This window comes from Coturnix japonica, chromosome 7, assembly GCF_054131305.1.
Source record: "Coturnix japonica strain WE chromosome 7, WE-NBRP24, whole genome shotgun sequence".
In the NCBI taxonomy this organism is placed as follows: Eukaryota; Metazoa; Chordata; class Aves; order Galliformes; family Phasianidae; genus Coturnix; species Coturnix japonica.
The window spans coordinates 13,342,952-13,359,545 of NC_140669.1; the positions used below are offsets into that span (position 1 = coordinate 13,342,952).

The 16,594-nt window shown below is 43.2% G+C and overlaps 1 protein-coding gene across 5 annotated transcripts in view; it reads left to right on the forward strand.

The window, feature by feature from the left end:
- PDIA5 (protein disulfide isomerase family A member 5) overlaps positions 1-16,594 on the forward strand; it is a 94,905-nt gene that overhangs the window by 17,839 nt on the left and 60,472 nt on the right. For 3 of the 5 annotated variants that reach the window (XM_085552316.1, XM_032445970.2, XM_032445969.2), the window contains exons 4-7: positions 5,848-5,931; positions 6,675-6,720; positions 12,587-12,679; positions 13,902-13,962. In XM_085552316.1, coding sequence (XP_085408442.1) covers positions 5,848-5,931; positions 6,675-6,720; positions 12,587-12,679; positions 13,902-13,962 — 284 coding nt within the window. The remainder of the gene's footprint in view (positions 1-5,847; positions 5,932-6,674; positions 6,721-12,586; positions 12,680-13,901; positions 13,963-16,594) is intronic. The other 2 variants (XM_085552317.1, XM_085552318.1) reach the window with 1 other exon arrangement.

The window sequence follows — 16,594 nt, forward strand, 5'->3', positions numbered from 1 at the left end:
AGAATTAATCTGACGGGTTTGAATTTTGGGGAAGTCCTTCTTTTTAATCTCATTCCTATAGACTCCTGGTCTCTCTAATTGACTAATGAGCACAAAGAGCCATTTTCATTGGATGCCTGCTGATGCTGGATCTCCATAGCACCAGCACTTTTCTATTTGCATTCCTGGCACTTTTAGAGGAGTTTTTGCAGCAAGAGGCTCTGAAGATCTCCCTCTGAGTCACATAGTGGCTTTCTGCTGTGCTATGGGGAGAAAAAACAGACTTTAAATTCAGATTAGAGGCTGTCCCATCAGTCTGCTAGTCCTAATCTTTGAGTCTTTCCATCAGTGTGCTTTCCCTTTCAAGAATATGTGCTCCTCCAACTCTTAAAAGATTCAGGCTTCTCATCTGCTGCCTTGTTGAAGCAGCTCATTTGTTTCTTGCTATGGAAACCTGTTGCTGTTGTCACTTCTTTGTAAGTTTATTTTCATATAAGATCTAGAGCAATGACAAGGCATTGCTTCATTTTCAAAGTCAGAGCCTGTATTTTAAGCTTCCTCTCCTTATTTCTTCTGCATCCATCTCTCTTGTATCCTGTTCCTGTTTTGTTCATCTGCCACTTCCTAAGCCCTACCCTTTAGCATAGCATCGAAGTGCCTGTCTGCTCCGAGGTGCAGATGTGCTTTCTGTTTTGAGTAGATGTGAGCCATTACCATCCAGTGGCTGCTTAGCACAGCTCTTTAGAGAAGTGCTTTTGCAAGCTACACTGATGGATTGAGAAGTGATTTTTTTTTTTTTTTTTTCCCTTTTATTCTCCTATTTCAGATCTGTCTTGAGAGTGATACAGCAAAGTCTGGGATCATCAGAGGACAGGAGGAGCCTCATAAGTGGGATGCGCTATGAGCAGCAGTGGCTGCAGTAGCTTTCAGCCCAGACTGGGAAAAGAGGTGGTGCAGAGGCAGTACCTACAGCCTGAGAAGAATGGGGCTTGGGGGGGGGGTCCATCTGGTTTCAGTTGGTCACATGGTGTGTGGAAATTTCTGGCATCAGTGCCCCTTTTGCTGCTTTTTTGGGTCACAGGCTCAGTGAGTTGTTTGGCAGGGTCTCAGCTCCCTGCTTGCTCAGGATGTTCCTCAGTCTGTTGTCTGGAGAGGGTGCGCTCTGGAGAATAGCCCGAGGGCATTGCAGAGGCTGTGCATTGGGCTGGGAAGCCCTTTGTGATAATTCGGTTCTGAGGGCTGCTCTGAAATTGCAGGTCCCTGAAGGTAAAACTGGAGTTGTGCTCTGTATGATGGTTTTTACTGCCTCTGTTGTTTAAGTGCTTTCATTCTCTTCTGGTAATGAGAGAGCACACTGCTAATCTGATGGCAGCTTTCACTCATGCCCTCCAAAGCTTTTGCCAGCACGGGAAAGCTTATTTTGTGTGCACTTACCTCAGTACTTGTACCTTCTTCCCTGTCCAGTCTTGTCTCTTCCAGCTGCTGAGACAGTACAGCACAGCCTTCATTCTGCTCATCTGCAGGTGCACCTGGAATGTAAGGGATGCTGAAGCATGGCTTATGTGCATTGCTGTGGCCTTTTTCAGAGATGTGCTGATAAAATCTGTTTACAGGCTGAGAGATCTGTGGTTCATGTGGTTATGTGTTGTGCTGATAGGAAAGCAAGATAGCTTTTGTGTGAACAAATACCATGACCTTGGTACTTAAATCAGTGCTGCCACAGTGTTATTTATTACTCACTTCACTTAAATCAGAAGGGATGGTCCAGGTTGCACTTCAAGGTGTTGTGGGTGCCAGCAACACTGATGTGATGTGGCCACATGCAGCATATGCACTTGGTGCTGCTAGTTGGCAACAGCAGTCACAAGCTTTTTCTGAGGACAGTGTTGGCATTTTCTGAGCAGGGATCTGACTGTTGTTCCAGCTTCTCCCTGCCCACAGGCTGATGTGGCTGTAGGGTCAGTCTCTTACCTTGGTGAAAAGCCAATGGTCAGCATTCCATAATAAAGGGAGCATGTGGGCAGCTGCAGAAGATCTTGTTGGTGCTTGTGGGAAGGAATGGTGCTGCAGGTGCTTGGCTTTACCCCTGTCAGGACAATACCTGAATTTCCTCTGAGTAGGGATTGGGCACTATCTCTTAGTCACGTTCCATCCAGATTGGACTTGTTTTGTTTTTAAAAATCATTGTGGACCTAGTGCAGCCTGGTTCCTGTACCATATTTTTGCATTCCTTCTGTCTTGCTTTGGTCTGTGTTCACTCCCTTTCGGAATTCTTTTGCTGCAGGGTGGCAAGGCCCTTTCTCTGGGTAAGCTGCCACCAGGTTCTCACTACATTCCAATCCTTCTGGCTTAGAGCCTCCAGCTTCCCACCTGTGGGCAGAGCATCACGCTGTTCTTGAGCAGCGCCAGTGGGAGCGTGTCCCTTTCAGGTGCTGGATTTGATCATCAGGTGCTGACTGTGATCCAGAAGTGGTCAGAGCAACGTTGCAAGCCCCCTCGGCCTCCTCCCAGCCTGGCAGCAGATGGCTGCCTGTGCAGAGTGATTGCTTATGCTCACTAATGCTGACAGGGGACTCCAGAGGTTTGCAGGGAGCGCTGCTGTTGGGGCTTTCTGCCAACTCCATCACAACCCCAAATGACAGAAAAGCTGAGGAGGCTGGGATGTGCCTGGAAAGGGGTGAGGTGTTCCTGTGATGCATGCTGTCCTTGTCATTCAGACTCCATGTTTTGGTAGGTCAACTTAGACCATTCATTTTATTGTTCATTTGAACAAGCTGCTATGGCTTTGCTTCTCCAGCAAAGGAGTGTTTTGAAGCTCCAGGCTGATTCTGAAGGAGTGGGAAGTGTGAGGATTGTGTTAGTAGGAGATGAGGGGTACTGTACTTCTGCCCCACTTGAGATTCGACCATATTCCCTTTGCTGTATATTGCATTTAGGGTGAAAGAGGATGAAGTTGGACCCCTTCAGTAGTAGCACAGGTGGGCTCTGTGGAGTCCAGATTGCTCTGTCACGAGGCATCCAAGGATGGTCTGAACCTGGTACCTTAGCTGGGATGGCAGAGGGCTGATGTCCTACCCCTACCTTCCATCTCCAGCCCTTGAAACAAACTCTTGCGCTGCCTCTTCAAGTGGTGTAATTAAATTGTAAGAACTGGAGTTCTCATTACGTTCTCCCATGTGAGAGTTGAGGAGCTCATCTTTAGAGAGAGAGGTTGTTGGCTGAGATCCAAAGGAGACAAATCACAGAGCAAAGGCTGCATCTGTGTTGATATTTACTCTCATTAAGGATAATGGTCATTACCAAGTGCTATCAGTGCAGGGTTGCTCTTTGCAGGTTATTTCTGCCTGGCTGTAAGTGGAAGCAGAAGAAAAAGCAAAACGTGTCCATCTCTGCCATTTCTGCACATCTTTCTTTTTGCATTTTCCAAAGAAACATTAATATAACATCTGAATTGGTGGGTTGGGCATGTGCAGAAGTCTGCACTGATGCATGAAAAAATTGTTGATACATATTTAGAGATCTCCTGTTCTGGGATTTTGCTTCACTTCCATCCCTTGCATCAGTGCACATAGATTGCATAAACAGACTGAATTCCCAATGCACTGGTGCAGACAATCAGACCAATGCATAGCCAGAGAAGGACTGGAGCAAACTGCTGCTTGCCTTCCTGTGATAATGGATGTGCATTCAAGCAGCTACGTGGATCTCTACAAACGGAGCAATCCTGAGAGCAGGGCAGGCTCAGAGTCTGGTCCTTCCAGTGAAACAGCTGTTCTTATCTTTCATATTTTTAATAGAAGCTCATGCAAACAGGAAGAGAATTGGTAGGAGCTGGAGTGCCAGGAATTGTTAGTCTCGGTAGTAATATTTTGTAGCTTTTCCAACAACAAACCTTACAAAATTGGTTTAAGATGAGTAAGCCTTTAGATCTCTTAACTGATGCATGAGGAAAAATTCCCAGTTTCACCGTGAAGTCGCCCTGAATTGATGGCAGAACTGGCAGCAGAATTGTTTCTACTCCAGTTTTGGGCCTGTGCTTGTCTTGGGGTTTGATAGAACTTGTTGGCAGAGCAAATCAGTCAGCATTGCATTTGTTCGCCGCAACTGCCTTCTAGTGTTCCTCTTGACAAGGCCAAGGTGACCATAAATGCACCTGTGTCCCGGAAACTTTTGGGAGTGTCCAGAACAGTATTTAGGAACGCTGGCTGGTCTTACAGCGGGCTAACATGAGCTGACTGCCAAGCAATTAACTCCAGCAGTGCCATGAGGTCTTTTCCGTGCACATTGATCTGTATCTGGGGAAGATGTGAGGGTGGTTAGAAGCTGTGCTGCTTCCTGACATTTGTTGACCCTTGAGCCCCCTAGTTTTTAGTCTGTGGGACTGCTGGAGGACTGCAGCTCTGTGAACGCAGGGAGCTTCTGGATCCTGGACTTGATGTTGTTGCAGACTTTCTCAGCAAAATTCTAAATCCAGGCTATTGGGGCTGTAACTTGGGTTGGTAGGACGGAGGGTATTTGTGGTGTTGCTTTAGCCATAATCTGACTATGGAGAACAGACATGGATTCAGTAAGTCTTACAGAAGCACGCTTCTCAACAGCAGGGCTTATGGGCACTCCTTACTGGTGAAGTGGTTACATGCTTCATTAGTTCCTTAAAATGCTCATTTCATTGTAATGTTCTGCTGTTGGTGCACATGTCCATAGTATACCCTTTCTCATTTCCATCTAGGGATAATCATTGTGGAGATCTCCACAAAGGAGGACTCTCATTTGCAGCATTGCAAACTTTTTTGTTGTTCCAAGGCAGCTGGAGAACATTGGGGAAATTAGCACCAGTGCTGCCAGCAGCCCTTCGTTTGGTGGAGCCCTTGCATCTTGGTATCTCTAATGTGTCTCTAATTGGTTTAAACTTGATGGGTTTTCAGTGTTTCCATTTTCTAAATTGATTTATCTGCACAAAAAGAACAAGTTGTCCTCTGCTGGGAACAGGTTTCCAAGGTTTTTAATCTTGCGGTTTGTCAATGCAAAGGATAGTCTCATCAGTGTGGATCATCTTTTCTTTGTAGTTCACTGTTTCACACATCTTCCCAGGCCTGTGTCTGGCTTCATATTCACTGCTTGAGGCAGACTTAACAGCTGGACTCCTGTGTTGTTGAGGACAGCAGTTAAGTCGGCACGGACCCTTCCCCTGCCCACCTCACCCAAGGCACAGTTTGTTCCCATGGCCCTTTTCTTTAACTCAGCCTAATCTGGGTTGTGCCAGAAACACAAAGTGAACTCTTCCTTTTTCCAGTTTGAAAACAACCTCCTTCCCTCTGCCTGCCTGGTGTGGCTCCAGGACACATCCCTCGTACCTAGAGCAGATGGGTTTGCTCCAAAATGTGGAACTTCCTAAAGCTGGCCACATGTGATCTGGGCATGGAGGTACCGTGAAGTTATTTTGGTTTTATCTTCTGCCAGATACAAAAAGCAAGTGAGCTCTTTTCTTTGAACCTTTTCACAAATGGTGCCTCTTTGACCACTGCCGTATCAAGAACATGGTCTTCTGAAATGTTGACTTCCTAAATTTTACGTTAACCCCACTGAACAGAATGTCAGCTGAGGTACTTAGACATGCTAGGATGGATTCATTTTCTGCTGGTTGGAGCCTGACATCGGAATGTGGATTTAACACAGTCCACTGTGTCTTGACCAGGCAAACTGAGGAATTTAATTGACCTTTCCACAAAACTTGGCTGAGCAGCTTCTAAATAACCGTTAGGTACTACTAATTGCTTTTGAGGAAGCAGAGCAATGAGTTTTCAGAACTGAATGCATTTGATTTCTTTCTCTTGTAACCATTTTTCTTCCAATATGTGTTTTTTGCAGTGACACTGAAAGCCGAAAATTATGCAAGAAGATGAAAGTAGATCCTAATTCAAAGGAGAAAGGAGTGGAATTACTCCATTATAAGTGAGTGCTGGGCTGGGATTTGTAGTTCCTAATTGTTGATGCCCCTGTTAGGACCGTTTGTTTTCCTTGCAGCTCCATTTTGCTGCAGCATGAGAAGTTACTTCTCCTATGCCCTGTGGTATGTGAAATTGCTCGCTGTTTCTTCAGTTTGGAAGCATGTGTTGTAACAGAAGTTACGATAAATTTATGTTGCTGTTGAAGAGAGTACATGAGCTGGGCTTGTGGGAGAGGCACCCAATAGACTGAAACTACCCAGTATGCACGGCTGACAGCTGAGATTTGGATCTCTTGCTTTTTCTGTCACTTGCCTACTGGCATTTGCCTTGGACAGTTGGCTTCACCACTCTCCTTGCTCTTCTAACTTGAGATAGTACTTTGTAAAGTACTTGGAGAAAGGGGAATGAGAGAGCAAGATATCTTCTTCCTGAGAATAATAAAGTGGGAGTACTGTAAAATGTAAGAGATAACAAGTAGCTGCATCTCCAAAGATTGTGCCTTAGTAAATTTTACTGTTAAAGCGTCATAGAGGAGAGAGATCTGGTTGCATGACACTGTTTTGCATCTTGCCTTTATCCTCAGTTTTCATTTTCCCTCCCCTGCTTAAATTGTTGTGGTGTAAACTCTGCTCGGTTCTGTGGCTTTGGCAGGATAATTTTATTATGGTTAGTGAGAAGTACAGGAGCCGTGTGATTTCCAGCAATGTTACTGTAAGTTAACACTCTTCCCCACTCCTTGTTCTACAGGGATGGTGCATTTCATACTGAATATAACAGAGCTGTCACGTTGAAGGTAAATTTAAATATTTGATTATTATTTGGTTAGGTATGGGGGAGAGATTTGTGGGTTAAAAACAGGTGTTGGTACTTTTTCATGCTGAAGGCATGAAAGGGAAGGTGGTTAATCTTCATAAGCAGCTGTCAGGACGACGTAAAGGCTTTTGTGGATGGATGCTTCTGCCAACTACAGATCCAGAAAAGCTGTGTATTAACAAGATTGAACCCGTGTTAAACAGTCATATAAATTGTTGAGTTAGCTTCCAAGCTGGTTACAAATAGGGATTTTCTTATTTTCACTGCCAGGTGCTATCGATGGCAATATAACTAAAAGTATTAGCTGATACAGCATATTTTGACAGAGATTTCTATGAGGTTTTTAGGCCTTGTGTTTATAAACTTCCAAGAGTCGAGTGGCCTGCTCTTTGATTACAAAACTGCAGTTCCTATGGATGTATCCACAGTGCAAGAGGGGTGAAATGACCTTCTGTTTTCTATGAATCTCAAGACAAAGCAACAGGAAGCAGTGTTCAGTGAGCACCATGGGAAAGACATAAAATTTGACTGACTGAGGGAATGATAGACTGAAAGCACAGTAAGCAAGGTGAAAGTGAGCAGCCTTTTTCAGCAAAGCCCCAGTGAGGTGCTGGGAGTATCCTCATGTGGGGCACGTGATGATTTGGCTTCCAGAAATGACTCCTGTCCAGTTCTGGTGGCAGTTTGTTCTTCTTCCTCTTCTTCAGCAAACTTGGGCTCTGCAGTCATTGAAGCTTGATGAATCATTCCAGGCTGTCAGGATTAGATTCACTTCCTTCTTCTGCCTTGTTTGAGGGTTTGGACTGAGATGGAGGAAAGGCTGTGTGAGATGCTCTGTGAACTCTATTCTGTCAGAGTGGCCGTGTCTAATCGTGCTTCCACTGTTACCTTCCTTTCACAGCCAGAGTTGCTGTGGGGTAGATGATGAAGAGGTTTGTCTCGGAAATAAACTGTGTCTTGAATCATCTATTCAGCAGGATTCACATGCAAGTGAGGAGAATGGGACTGTGCATCTTTGCCTCTCCTGCAGCAGAAATGCTGCCTGGGTTGGATAACTCAGCCTTGTCAGCAAATGCCTCAGGCTCTTTGTGTACTTAGCGAGGAAATGCACCTGATGCTTTTTTTTTTTTTCCTATTGGTGGGTGGTGGGGTGAAGTAAGACTGATGAGTTGCCTAGATGTGGGTGGAAAGTGTCTTTCCTGCTCTACATACAACACTGCAACCAGGAATTAGTGCTGTGACTCTTCCTTGCAGATAAGATGAACCAGAATGTACCTGGAGAGCCCCATGGAGTGTTCCAGCTGAGATGTGATCATAGCAGAACAGGAACCACATCATTTATTTTTTTAGTTGCCACTTTGTGATATATTTTTCCCCTTCCCTCCTGCCGTTAGGTGTTTCTTTCTGTCTGGTGAGAATAAAGCAGATCTAGAGTGACCCCATAGACACACATGGGATGTGTGAGTTTACTGTGGACAGAAGAGGTTCTGAAGCTCTCTATTCCTTCTTAAATTAACCTCCTCTCTGAAACCAACTGCTAATAATTTACAGGTTGAGCAATGCATCAGAGCTGGGCAGTGGTCAAAGAACACATCTGACTGTTTATTTGTTTTGCTGCTCATGGCTGTATGAATGTTGTTTGTATTTCTTCTCCATGCCTTCTTGTGTTGAGGCAGTGGCATTTCTTTTTTACCTTCAGCTGCATTTGTGAGAGATATCCTAGTGCACTACAAACAGCAAGCAGTGGAGGGTTATCGTTACATTGGATTTCATACCCATCTGATGGACAGATGGACAGAATGGAGAATAGAGATTAAAGGACTTGTTTAGTGTCGTTCAGCAAGCGTGTGGCAATAAAACTGGGATCTTCTTCCAGGCATCCTGTAGACATTGATGTTTGTATGATGTTTTGGAGAATAGTGGACACAGCTCTGAGGAGGAAATGCATCGTTACTGTAAGAGGATTCTTCTGAAGTAATCAGCAATTTCATAGATAGGGCTGATCCAGCTGATAGTGTACTTAGGCTTTTAAGAAAAGCTTTTCAATTTTTCAAGTAACTAAATCCCCATGTAATTAGAGACATCCTTGTGGGTTAACGCTTAGAAAAATGAGAAATAAAGGGTAGCTCAGTGTTTGCAGTGAGGGGATGTTAGTAGTCAGAACCCCCTGCTGCTGAGACCTTGGTTAGGGTCTGAGCTGTATGAGTATCTGATAAAGAAGATGGATGGCAACAAGAGAACTAAGTCTGATCATGAAAATTTTTTAGGAATAGTTTAAAAAAAAAAACCATAAAATTAATCTCTTTAAAGAATTGGGAAGATCCACGGTACCAGTGGGTTGTCAGTATGAAAGCAGGAACTTCTGGGGTAATAAACACAAGAGGGAAAGAGGGATAAAATTCCAACTATGCTGAAGTAAGAGCAGGTTGCTGTAATAGGTTTTGAACTACTGGGCTGGACAGTGGTTAGCCTGAAAATATTGGCTTAAAAGGAGTGAAAAACTCAAATGGTTAGTAAAGGAACTTAGAGTGGAAGAGGAAATGTTATTCCACCATCTGAGTTCATTGTCATGCATCAAGTACATTATTCTGGTTGCCACAGTGAGTGACACGTACCAAGGTACTGTAGAAGGGCAGTAAGGATGATCAGAAGTATCAATGCCTTGAATATTTGCATTGCGAGGTTCTTGGGCTTGGGAGAAGGACAGTAGGTGGGGGATTGTGATTGATTTATCTGCAACTGTGAGTAGCTTTAAGAATGATACAATTACCTGCTTTTCCTCCAAATGTTGGTGCAAGCAGTGACATTTTGAGGCAGCTGATTTCTAACAACTCTGCAGTGTTTTAAAAAAAAGAAGTTATGGTACACACAGCCATATGTTGTGAAAACTAAGAATTTGAGTCTTAAAATCAGTGTTAGATAGTCATAAAGTACGTATCCATTGATAGCAAGCACGGAGGTACAAATACAACAGCTGCTATGCCAATAAACTCAATTACTTTTTTTTTTTTGGCGGAAACTGAGTATGCCGGATAAAAATGGCATAGTTTTTCTGCCAGGTATCTGTAGTGAGCTGCTGTTGGACATCTGAGGTTAGATCACTTTTTGATTCTAACTGGTTACTTTAACCACACCATATCCTAATTGCCATACTGCCATAAGGTCAGTATCCAGGCTGTGCTTATTATTCAATGAAGCCTTTTCTGGAGGGAAATACAGGGAGAATTTTACTGTCTTTTTAAAATGGAGAAAACTCATTCAAGTGTAAACCTGCTGGCAGAGGGAATAGGCTAACCCAGTAAATTAGACCAGCTCTAAACTCTGTATGCTTTTCAAGTTTGCTCTTGTAGGGGTGTGTGTGTTGTGTAATCAAGGAAAGTTTCTTTGTTAGCATTTCTACTGCATTATACTTGAAAGGAGCAAAAAGTGCACGGATGTGTTGATTGATTGATTTTTTTTTTTTTTTTCAGGTTAAAACCCATAAATGATAGCCAGCTATTGTACTATTAAAACTGGCTTGATTTTGGCAGTGTCTGCTGGAGAAAGCCACATCCTGTGTTCTACTGAATTGGTGTTTGATGTTCAGAGCTGTTGCAAGGGCTCAGGCAGTGGGTAACAGCCCAGTGTGGGCCCGTTGAGGCCACAGTATCAAAGCATGTCCTGACCCCATCACAGCAGGGCAAGAGAGGAGCTGGTTCTGCAGCATGGGAGTTGCTGTGCTGTGGCCTGGACCTTGCTCAGGTCTTGAACCCAGCACCCAGGGACCTCTGTTTTTTCTGCAGTTAGGTAGTACTGTGGTTTGTTTGTGGGGATTTTTCTTTGCTATTTAAAAGTGCACAGGAAGCACTCTTCACAGAGTGGAGTAATGAGTGTGAGGCACTGCACTGCCTGCTTATGCCAGAAGACATTACACATCTAATTTTTTCTTTCTTGGCTGAGAGGGAGAGGCTGCAAGAATTAAATCTCTTTAATCCCCCGTTCTCTAACCGCATCTGTTTCTACATCATTGAACTTGGCACACAGGAATTCTGAGACCAGCAGAGTCAATCGCGTTCATTAGCTGTTTAAAATGCTGACCCCTCTCTCCTCTCCAGCAGTGTACGTTTGAGGTCTGTGCAGACTGAGGGCAAACAGAACTTGATGCAGTGTTCCTAAGGTTGGAATATCTTCCTGGTTTGGTCTTCCTGCCCTCTACTTTCTCTATATGTTATTAAGTTTTCTTACAGTATTGTTTGGGATGCTAATGCCTGTGGCTTTACAGCCTTTTACAACCGTAACTACGTTATAAGTTACTCAAACTTCTTCTTGATAGCTCATTTCTCTGCTAACGTCACATCAGATTTATTCTGCACAGTGTGTTTGTGGTCCCAAAACAGCTACCCCACCCCTTAGGTCTTCTCACTCGGTACATTAAGTGCTTTGGTTGTTGTCAAGTGACTAATATATGTTGCCTCTTATTATAAGACAAATCTCTTTAATGTTAGCTAAGCGACTAGACAGTCATTAATGCAATAATGCTGTAAGCTCTGAATCCTCCCAAGTCTTGTAGTACCAGCTGAGATGCAGAAAGATGAGCTGAACTCTACTATCTATTGATAAGCTGTTGGAGTGTTGTACAAGAGTAGACTTACTAAAGATAGAGGGGTGGCAGAACTGTCTCTTGAGACTGTTTCAGTGGCATATGTAACTATATGTACAGGTGTACTGCTAACCTGTTCTTGAGAAGGTGGTTACAAACCTAGATGGCATGGAGCTGTGTCCCTCAGGTCCTGTTGCTGTCAATAGAGCAGCACCTTCCCCTTGGACCTTGCTGTGTTATTGACAGCAGAGTTCTTGTCTGGAAGTGGATAAGTGGTGCCACAGAGAAAGAAAACAAGGTCAATCTGAGCTGTAAATGATCATAGAAATCCAGGTATTGTGCTTTCTATAGCACAGATATCTGAGGTTAAGTGATGAAGCCAACACCTTCACACACAGCTGGAAACTGTGGGCAATTATGCTCTGCTGAAATCCATAAAGAGTCAGCCTCTCACTGACTTTAGAGGTCTGAAGTTTTCCTCAGGTTCAGTCTGAAATCTGAACCAGTAGGAAGTATTTTTGTGATGAAGAGTATATCTGTGATCTACCAATAAAGCTTTGATTGGTTGTGTGTCGGTCAAGTAGAGTGTGCGTATATACTCAGCTTATCAAATATGGGAGCTGCAGAATCAAAGTGCTTCCCATTTCCTGCTTCTCTTGCTATGTTTGTTTGTTATACTCCTACTTAAAAATCCATTGAGTGCAATTTCTAGCTGAATGGATCATAGGAGAGACTATTGGTGGATTATTTTTCCATGGACCAAAAGCTCGGTTTGATCTGTAAGTTTGGAGTTCATTACTTTTGCTGTGTGAGTATTGGGTGTGCCCTATAGCTGGTACTGTTGGATCCAAAGGTTACACAGATCCCGTGAAGGGCATAAAATGTAACCTCTGCGTTACAAATCTTTCCTGCTAAGCCAGGGACTAGCTGTGGAAATACTGCAGATCTGCTACTGCTGAAAGAGCTCTTTGAAGGATCTTTGAAGCTGTTGTCTGTGTGTAGGTCCACCTCCACACAACATTCCCCAGTTTTGTAATGAAAATGGGCACCATTAAGTGGGTATATAATTTGTGAGGAAGTTGAGCGCCAGTGCATCTCTTAGTTCTGCAGCAAGAGTTTTGTGTTCAATTTCACTATAGCGAATGAGTGTAAAAATGGAAACGCAAAGATGTTTATTGCATGGGATTCACATGATGTTATGGATTTGAGAATGAGCTCATGTTTGCATTCATTTTGCTTTAAAAGCTGTTTTTCCTGTTTTCTACAGTCTATGGTGGCCTTTCTCAAGGATCCAGAAGGTGCTCCATTGTGGGAAGAGGATCCTGAAGCCAAAGACATTGTGCATGTTGACAGTGAAAAGGTATGACAACTAGAGATATGTTCTGTGTGTTTTGTAATTACATGGCATGTGGGGAGTGTGCATGTTTGGATAAACTCTTGATGAAGTACCGTTATCTCCTTTGGAAGGAAATTCTATAGTAACAGTTGTTAAAGGGACATAACAACATTTGTGGATTATGATAGGGCTTCCTTCGTTTTTTCCTCTACCCTTTGTGTGGTCACACTGTGGTTATTAGTCTGTGAACTACGTAGCAAGCATCGAGTCCTTGTGGATGCTGTAGTAGAAGAGACATGTTTGTCTCAAAGTGTAGCAGCTTACAAGGTGCAGTTGCTGCAGGATGCAAATAGAAGGTAAAAATGCTATTCTTACAACTGCAGGTTGTCGTTAAAGCTTAGGTTCTCTCATGTGCCTGAGGTCTTCTCAGGAAGTCTGGAGCAGATAGGAGCAGAATTCGGGTCTTGAGTGATTTAACCTTGTACAGTAACCATCTGCAGTGGCAAGTGGAAAAGCTGTAAATAAGATAAAACTACCTTAATAAGCTAGTGCCACCACAGAGTTATCCATGATATTCTCTCTAATGTAATCAGCTTGGTCTTTTGTATTAGTTTTCTAGTCTATTGATTTTTAAAACTTTAATTGATTGGGCTCTAGCTGGTATTTTGTAAAGGGCCTTTTCAATTTTCTAGCCTTCATTTTTTAATATTAGAAACAGTTATTTTGACATTCTGTTTTTGTAGGAAGATTAATTTTTAATGTTCACCTTCTGTACTCTATTATAAGTCTTCCAAGGGTTGCGTTCAATTTGAAAACTTGATCTGTTTTTTTTTTTCTACCATGCTGGTAGTAAAAAATCTACTATTATGGCCTATTCTATTTCATAGTGTGGAAATGAAAGCCTTGTTTATTACTGAGTCCAACTTATTGAATTAGAATATGGTTTTTTTTTTGTTAGGTTGCAGATTCTGAGTTGAGAACGGACCAAACAGTCCAACTTTCACATCTTGACACCAAAAATGCTGGTCTTGGCTATTTAGTGAAATCTGAGTCTAAAAGAAGTTCTGTCATCTCCTTTCAACTTAAAGTTGAGCAGGCAGAAGAAACTTAAGTCTTGTTTGTTTGGAAGTATAACCTCTTCATTTCCCCCAAATAAAAGAGCCCAAATTCTACTAATATATTGACTTTTAAAGAAAAGTGTATTTTTATGTAGGCCTGTACTTACTTGATTTGGTTCATTCACTAGGAATTACGAAGGCTTCTGAAGAAGGAAGATAAACCCCTTCTGATGATGTTCTATGCCCCATGTAAGTAATGTAGCACATCTTGCTGTCATCTTCACTGAGAAATGTTCAAGTCTGACTGGAAACCTCACTTGTGTTTCACTGCCACCATCTTATACTGTCATTATCATTGAAATCCATGTGGTGTTTGCCCATTTGTATTCAGTTTTCCCCTCATTGTTCATCTGATGCATCCCAGGCTGTCAGTGTTTTCTTCCTTTGTCTCAGCATCTAGTTTATGTGATTTTTTTACTTGTTATGCTTCCTAAATATTGCATGTGCTTTTTACTTTTGCACTTTGGGCTTTAGCATAAAACAGGCAGTTACACACAAACAAAAGCTCTCAAGAGGAGACACTGGAATCAAAAGGAGCTCTATTTGTTCTCAGTAACTGCAGGTAGAGGGAACAGTCAGGAGCAGAAATACTTTTTCTGTGCCATTCTGGAGATGCTCTGGATGTTTCATTTGTTACCAGAAGATGTATTGGGGATTTATTGGTGGGGTGGAAGGAAGGAAAGAGAAGAACTCATTGGGGTTACTGTTTCTTTTGTGACATTGTCATTGTGCTGCTCTGAGCTTGTCATTGCATTGGCTGCTTGTTCAGCTTCTGCAGATTTACAGCTGGTGACAGGTGTGTGCGAAGCTTTCCAGCTCTTTAAAACAAAATACTGCTGTGCTGGAGCTGTTGCTCAGCTGGAAAGCAGGGCAGCCATGAGAAAGGAGTGAATGTGTGCCTTAAACTGGAAAAGCCTCCCAGCACTGTCCTGATCATGAAATTGATGCAAGGCATTGCTAGCATTTCATTAGTTGTTTTTCTTCTAAAATGAGCACCCCGTGGCAGCAGTATCTAGTGTTTGAGTGTGTTTTCTCTGGTAATTATTGCCTGAAACACCATCACTACCCTTTTTTAGTCTCCTCAGAGTACTGCCAAGATGGCCAGAATGGCCCAAGACTTAGCATGGTGCATCAGTAGGAGGCTGTTTTTCCTTTAATTAAATTAGCAGCAGCACGGGGCCTTCACGCTCCGCAGCACACCCACAGCCTGCCCTGGCCATGTCAGCAGGGGGCCACAGGCCTGCTCTGCCTGCACGTTGCCCCGTGGCAAGCGGTGTGCTGCACAGCGCAGGCACAGTTTACCTGTATTGTGAATAAATGTTTTCCACAACCGAGTCTCTGCCTTAAATGTGCCTTATCTAGCCTTTGGTTCTCTTTGAACTGTTTCCCCAGAAACCCTCCTCCTTCCAGTTTCTGGTCTTTTGAAGTGGCAAAACACCTGCTAGTCTGCAGTGCTGTAATACCTTTGCTGCTTTCTGAACTGCTGTGAAGGAAGCCTACTTGTAAGGTTTTTTTCCCCCTCTGATTTCACGATTCTTAACTCCCTCATCTTTTATTTAATACACGAGACCTTCTGACTTGACTCTTATCCAGTTTTTCTTTCCTTACTCTTGCTCCACTTACTACAGACAGAATACATCCAGCAGGTGCATTAAAGCACTGGCTTTGGGGAGCTGGAGCTGTGGATTGCTGTCTTGTAGTGTTACTGTTTGTACCTGGCGGCGGCAGCAAATCCAGGCTGATTGCTGAAGGGAGTTCTGCTTTTCCTTATGGGGTAAGCCAAGGGGGTCTTTGGCAGGAGAGGACATCGGAATCTTGGTCTGGGAATACACAAGGAAGACAGCTGCCTCATTTTTCAGCTTCATTGCAAGCTTTGTTGGAAATCCATTTTGGCAGATTCATAGGAAATGGATTCTTTGATTACATGCTGGTGCGGAGGGAGATGAAAGTGACTGCAAACTTAAATGTAGTTTCTTTAATATTTCAGGAATGCTTGATCTGATTGAAACAAGGCGAGCCTTTTCCTCAGAAGATATTGTTACCTGCCATTTGAAGCCCATTCACTCTACTTTCGAACTTTAATATAAGTCAGACAGCACTAAATGTGAAAAATTAGGTATACTTATAGGCATTCAGATTTACTTAGAGCTAATTCTGCCAAAGAAGAATCCTGCAAAAGACGGTCTGCATTTGGCAACGAAAATGAGCTATTCAAAATGTCATTGAAACCAAGACTTCAAAAATGGAGATGTTACCTAGTGGAAAAACTAGTATGTGTTCAATTAAAAAAGCAGACAAAAGCAAGCAAATGCTTTTCACTTGGAATGCAAGAAAAAGTAACAGATGATAAATCAGTTTTTTCAGGTTATCCTTGAGGTATGCTTGCATGGCTATGTATGTGGCTTATCAGAGTCCTGAACAGCATAATGTGAAAATGCATGGTCAGGATGGGTTGCTCTGAGGTAGGTTTGGGAGCAGGGAGCCCAAGGCAGCAGGAGCATGAGGAGGCTGGCACATGTCTGAACTGCAGAGGGAAGCCCAGGAAGAGGTTCCCAAGGGAGAGAGATGGGGAACTTTGTGGCCTGAGGGTGTTAAAGAAAGCAGAAACAGGGGATTCAGAAGATGGTATTAACAGCTCAGATATTTTGATGCCTGTCCAGTGGTTTGGATGAAGTTGAGACTTAAGTAGATGTCAAATGAGTGGTCCTTGCCCACCAAGAAATCATTGCTTGGACCAGCACTAATTTAACAACCTCGCTGGCAACCACAGCAGAGAGCTCAAAGGTGAAAAGACCACAGAAATGAGCTCTTTCCTCTGATC